The 6,383-nt window shown below is 46.8% G+C and overlaps 1 protein-coding gene across 1 annotated transcript in view; it reads left to right on the forward strand.

Annotated features, from left to right (window-relative positions):
• Nucleotides 1-159: 159 nt before the first annotated feature.
• The window catches only part of DNAJC8 (DnaJ heat shock protein family (Hsp40) member C8), a 12,223-nt gene continuing 5,999 nt past the window's right edge, over nucleotides 160-6,383 (forward strand). The window contains exons 1-5 of the mRNA XM_006033719.2: nucleotides 160-237; nucleotides 1,916-2,017; nucleotides 3,651-3,707; nucleotides 5,452-5,518; nucleotides 6,248-6,342. Of these exons, the coding sequence (XP_006033781.2) occupies nucleotides 163-237; nucleotides 1,916-2,017; nucleotides 3,651-3,707; nucleotides 5,452-5,518; nucleotides 6,248-6,342 (396 nt within the window). The 5' untranslated portion in view covers nucleotides 160-162. The remainder of the gene's footprint in view (nucleotides 238-1,915; nucleotides 2,018-3,650; nucleotides 3,708-5,451; nucleotides 5,519-6,247; nucleotides 6,343-6,383) is intronic.

A 6,383-nucleotide genomic window follows, 5' to 3' on the forward strand; every position in this document is an offset into this window, starting at 1 on the left:
CGCGCTGCACCCCCCGCTCATGACAGCAGCAGGGTTTTTGAGGGGGATGCAGAAAGCGCCCCACCGCGGGTTGGTGCCATGGTGGCAGCGGGGACCAGCTGCTGCGCGGGGCGGACTCGAGAGGCCTGCTCTGCTCGGAAGAGGGGCCCCCGATAAGGATTTATGAAATGGCGAATGGCTAGAGACGTATTATCGACTCTCCCGAGACGAGAACTAGGGGTCGGAGTAGGCGGCGAGGTAGTTTTTTGTCGCGTGGCATCTGTCATCCGGGCGTGGAGCGCGTTGCCACCAGATGTGGTGGCAGCTGACGGCTCAGCCGGGTTCACGGAGGAGCAGACGCAGCCTTGGAGGAAAGGGGCTTCGGTGGCTGCTGAGCCCGGGAACGAGGGGCCCGGCCTCTGAACAGACCTTCCCTGGACCTCGGATGCTGGAAGCTGCGATAGTTCAGACGGTGGCTGCCACGGCAAGGGGCTGTACATGTGTACACTGTGACGTGGCTTAAGCCGATTTAGTTAAGTCGCCTTATTTTAAGTTGCTTTAGTACCTGCGCACACCCTAGGTGAGCGAGAGAGGAGCAGTGGGGAAAAGCCCTGGTCAGACCCAGCTCCTGTTCAGCATCTACGGTCTTGCCACAGCATGACAGGAGACTGGGCAAGGTGGTCCTGACCTCACAGTAACCTAGACAGTTTCAGAGGCGGGATGTTTTTCCTCCTTTATCTTAAGGTCGCTTTTTCCACCCCTGTCCCACTGTGTGTTGCAAGTAGGTGCATTTCACATGCAGCATTTTAAGCCACAACGTACAGCCATAATTGTACTTTTCATATGGCTCGTCTTTCCTACCATAACCTAGATAGGAGTCTCGTGCGCTGAAAGAGATTTCGTGCATGACCCTGCAAGCACTGCGTGTGTCGATCTTGTTGTTCCACTCCTCTGCTTAGCCGAGTCTTGGAAATCTGTCATCCCACTAATGCTTAAGGGAGTTTTCTTCCCTTCTTCCCGATTCTTTTATGTGACTGTTGCACCTTTTCAGCAGTCAGTTAGGCCAACAGAAGCACATAGTGGAATGATTACTTCGGGTTAGCTTAATCCTGCAGGGAAGGAAAGTCAGCTAAACTGAAAATCACTCAACCCAAAATATCTGCACAGGAGCTTGCAGCAGTTCTACTAAATCCGTTTAAAATATCCCTGTTAAACCTGCATAGGTCTGTAAGGACCTAAAGCCTGAGAGAGTTTATGCAGATTAGAGAGTGCAGAAGGCAGTACTGGTGGGACACCCAAGAATCGGGTGCACTGTGGAGGATGGCACCTCTCCTTAATGGGAAGCTGCAGACAGAAAGAAAAGCAGTTTCTGAACTCTTATAGCAGAAAGGCAACAGGGAGGGTAAATAGAGCAGTGCTGTATAGCAGTGGTTCTCAACTTTTTTTTACCGGGATCCATTTGTAAGCATTGGTGGACAGTCCCAACCCAGTGCCCCTCACTCCGACCCCCTGCCCCAGGCCTCAGCCCCTACAGTGTGGGGTGTGGGGCGTGGAGGGGGCCCCAAGCAGCCCCTGGCAGGCTGGAACTCTGCCAGCCTGCCAGGGAAAATCCATGGTTTCCCACTATTTTTTCTACTTTAAAGGAGAATCCATTTTTCAAGTTTGTTTGTGACCCTTTCATATATTCTTACAACCCACTTTTGGGTCATGACCTGCAGGTTGAGAAATGCTGTTGTACAACATCACAGTGTAAAAGGATGACAAATGAGTCTAGCTAATTCTTATATAGGGAAATGTCCCCACTGAATTGATGGCTACAGGCTTGAGTTGAGGTCGGGGGTCTCTTCTACCTCTCAGCAAAGCCCCCCGTCATGGTCACTACAAAAGAGTATAATTCATTATGCTGTAATAACTCTCTCTCTCTCTCTCTCTCCAGGTGAAGCAGATCGAAAAGCGAGACTCTGTTTTAACATCAAAAAACCAGATTGATAGGCTGACCCGTCCTGGATCCTCTTATTTCAACCTCAACCCTTTTGAAGTAAGTCTGAGCACTCTTCCTCTTCTCTGACTTTCTCCTACTCAAGGAGCTTCCTATGTCTGTTGGCTATCTACTTGCTGTTGAAAAATTCATTCAGTGTAGGCCCTGATTGCAAGGGCAAGGATGTGTCATGTTCCTTGCAATCTCAATGGGAGGTAGGCCTCTTAGTAGATTTCACTCGTATTCTGGCACTGACAGACTTGACAGATTTGCCTCTAATTTTAACAGAATATTGCTTTTGTCACTATTTACTGCTTGTGCATTTTATTTTGGATATCTGAAATAAAAGCAAGGCTCAGTAGTCAGTTTTACCTTAGCATGAAGTTACATAATTTGCAAAGAAGTAAATGCATTCAAGTCTCCTTACATGTGATGTTTTAAATGATAGCTGTCTGATGTATACATAGGTGAGAGTCCTGTTCTGATCTAATGCACCATGTGCATGCTGTGTAACAAAGTCTCAAAAGAGAATTGTACTCGCAATGCAAACATTAGCCTGGTTTTTCTTCTTAGCCAGCCCTTCTTGGGACCTCTCTTTCACCTTCTAGTTTTCTCTGGCCTCAGCTTCTCAGCCTTTTATGTTCTGAGAAGCAAAAGAGGCCTCCTTGCACTGTTTGCCAGGGTGATCTGCAGAATAGTCCTGTGGAAAGTCCTAACACTTGATTGGAAAGTAGATCAATTGCTCAGAAAGCTGCATGAAACCTTATAAGTACATTGGGTTTGTTCTTTGGAGTTGTTGATTTTGTGCCCATCATAACAGTGTTGATGATATGAGAAGAACTGCAGACTACTTGTAATCTGGTAGAACTAGTATGCTTCCTCCATGGGTCGCAATCAGGATGGCAGGACTAGAGCAGGGAAGTAAATGTAGATCTTCCAGGTTCCGGGCTAGCATCTTTACAGCAGGGCCAGGCTTCCTCCGTTCTCATTGGAGTGAGTCAATAAGAAGTGTTTTGTTTTTTTTCTTTTTTTGTACCTATTCCCCTGTGCCATCTGCATCCTTCAGAATTGTGCTAATGCCGCATCTCCCTATTTCTTCTGTTTGGTAGGTGGGAGCATTCCTAAATTCCCCTGCATGTCAAGGGGACGCTTTCTTTGCTAGATCTCCAGTCCTCGAGCCATTGGACTAGCACAAAGGAACTAAACAGTAAAACTTTCCAGTTTGTCTTTGCTTAAAAGAGAGAGTTTAAACAGAAGCATTAAGTACAATAGTAGAGAGCAAACTAGAGATCAATGGTTAGAATAATCAATCCTAATCAAAGACCAGTATAATACTCGTGATAGAAATTAATCTGCAAGTGTTTCTCCACATTAGCAGCATTGACTGTGTTTCAACCAAGTTGAGCTCTATTGCAAGACTGTGAGATAAAGGTGCTTTTATGCTACTATTTGTATATCTAAGCGGGCTCAGCTGGAGCCTAGAATGGTCCCTAGTATAGACTAGACTAGAGCTCCTAGCTCCTTAGCATGCACCACCCCCAGCTGAGACTTCTTATACTGGAGATACTGGTCAGGATTTACTGGCTTTGTTTCTACCTATATGCCAGTGAAAGAGACATTATAAGCTAGGCTGCAGGGAACCTAAAAAACAGGCCTCTCATGAAACTCACTCTGTTGCTGTGGGCTCTTCTAGGTCCTGCAGATGGATCCTGAGGCCACAGAAGAAGAAATAAAGAAGAGGTTCCGGCAGGTATGTAACTCTTGTTGGCCATGCAGCTGAACTCCTCACTGAGAAGCCAGGCATGATCTCATTCCTAAGGAAGCTTATTCTCAATTGACTGAACTTTTGAGTATCTGAAAGTTGTCAATGCCCGTGTGCAGTACATTTTTGCAAATACATAATAGCTAGAGCTGATAGTCAGGGGGCAGTGTAGCAGTAGAACTAGGATAGAGAACAGGACCAGAATTTGCAGTCATTTTGAGAGAGAGACAAAATGGCTTAAAATTAACACAATGAAATTGAGTAAAGAGAAATGCAGAGTACTGTGCTTAAAAGGGAGAAATCAAGTGTATAAATACATGGGAGATAAGTGACCAGGCAGTGGTACAACAGAAAAGAATTTTGGGATTATTGTGGGCCGCAGACTGAATGAGTCAGCAACATGAAGCTGCTGAAAAATGTACAGATCGCATTCTGAGACTATTAACATAAATGTTCTATGTAAGACCTGGGAGAGTTATTCCACTTTACTAGATGCTGGTGAGGCTTCAACTGGAACAGCGTCTAATTTATGGCACCACACTTCCAGGAACATGTAGACAAGTCAGAGGAAAACGACAAGTAAAGAGTTGGGGGTGGGAAGCATAAGTTTTCAGATACATGAAAGATTGTTATAAAGATGATAGTGATTGATTGATTTGCTATCCCATGCAAGGATTCATGCATCTGATGAAGTAAGCTGTTGCTTACAAAAGCTTATACATCTCTGAATTAGTTGGTCTATAATGGGGGTGGGCAACTATTTGGGCTGGAGGGCCATTTAGGGAGTTTTGGTGAGATGTTGCAGGGCAGGTCAGAATCCCTTCCTCACCCCCGGCCTGCAGCAGCTCACCAAAGCTCCTTAGGTTGCATATTACTAGACCTGGGAGTGGATTGAACTCTGTCTCAGGCCCCAGCCCTGTGCTGTCACCACTTCACAGAGATTGGCTCAGCCTGGGATTCCTGTGGGCAGGGCACACACAGCTGGGTGGATGGGATGGGGCTGTGGGCGGGCAGGGAACAGTGTCTGGGAGCAGCATAGGTGGGCAGGGCTGGGACTGGGATCTTGGAGCGGTGACAATCCGGTGGTGGGTCAGAGCTGTGATCTACCTCCCACTAGCTCCTGCCTGCAGACCTGGCATCCATTGCAGTGATGTACAAGCAGCGAATCGTGGCTCTACCCCAGGCCCTGTTCCTGCCCATCTGTTCTGCTCCCAGACGCCACTCCCCACCCACCTGTGGGCCCATTCCATTCACCCAACTGAGTTTGCCTTACTCGCGGGGGTCCTGGCCTGTCTCCATGGAGACCCTGCCTGCCCACTCTGTCCAGTGCCCCCAGTGGTGGGTGTGGGGCAGATGGGCCAGGGTGCCCAGACAATAAGGCTGGGCTTGGTGGCAGCAACACTAGTGACAGCAACCATAAGGAGCTGCTGCTGCTGGGGCTGCCAGAAAGTGGAGTCCAGCTGCTGTACCACCGCAGCCCTGCTGCATACCTGGGGATGGTGGGACCCACTGCTTGTGCCATGGCTCAGGCTGCCCCCATGCCTGCAGCAGGCAGGGCTAAGGAACCTGCCATGAGGCAGATAAAATCCTTTTGCAGCCTGCAAGCACCCCTGGTCTATAAAGTGCAACTCTGCTCTGCCTTCTGCCTGATTTCAGACTAACATGGCTAGTACTCTGTATACACAGTCAATATAAAATTGATTTTGGTCTAATGGTACTTTGTTTTTTGTAGTTATCTATATTGGTACATCCTGACAAAAATCAAGATGATTCTGAAAGAGCCCAGAAAGCCTTTGAAGGTAAGGTTGCTGTCAGCTTTGTATGGAAAACTGTATGTGGCCATACTGTACTCGTGTTTTAGTACAGTACTAAAGCGCTTAGCTGGCTTTTCTGTTGCATAAAGTCAGAAGACTGTTCTCTTCCTTGGATGGTGAGGAACCCCAGAAGGTAGAAGCGGGGTTAAATGCAGATCTTAGAAGGGAGGGAGACATAACTCTGCTTGATGATTGCTGCTCAAAGAGAAGGCAGATATCCTCTAGGTGGTAGTAATAGCTTTGCTACAATCTAAGAAAGGGTCAGTTTGTTCATAGGTCAGGCCTAGGGGACCATCTTTAATTTATTACACTATATGAACTGTAGGTTGGGCAGAAAATATCAGTGTTGAGTGGCTTTTGCCCTGTTCTCTACACGGAAGTTAGTAGGAGACATGCAGCTTAAAACTGCTTTACACTGTGAAATCCAATCACTTGTTGGGAATTACAAATTTATTAATCCCTGAAGGAGGTCTGTGGATGATCTCTGTCATAAGAATCTACCAGCATTTCAGCTGACTTCAGGTTATAACTGATCTATGTGATCTGTAAAGGAAAATAAATTGACATGTTCCCCTATATTAATATCTCTGGTTTATGCACCTGATGGCATGAGAAGGGAATTGGACTGGATTTTGCTAGCAAAGAATCTTTATGGATATGTAGTGTCTTATGAATGTGTTTGCAGATTTGCTTAACATCAGTCTGTTTTGCTAGCCGTGGACAAAGCATACAAGTTACTACTGGATGGAGAGCAAAAGAAGAGGGCCTTGGATGTGATACAGGCAGGAAAAGAATATGTGGAACATACTGTAAGTACTCCATGCCTGTAAAGCCAGCAGTGAGGAAAGAG

Source organism: Alligator sinensis, unplaced genomic scaffold, assembly GCF_000455745.1.
Source record: "Alligator sinensis unplaced genomic scaffold, ASM45574v1 scaffold800_1, whole genome shotgun sequence".
In the NCBI taxonomy this organism is placed as follows: domain Eukaryota; kingdom Metazoa; phylum Chordata; order Crocodylia; family Alligatoridae; genus Alligator; species Alligator sinensis.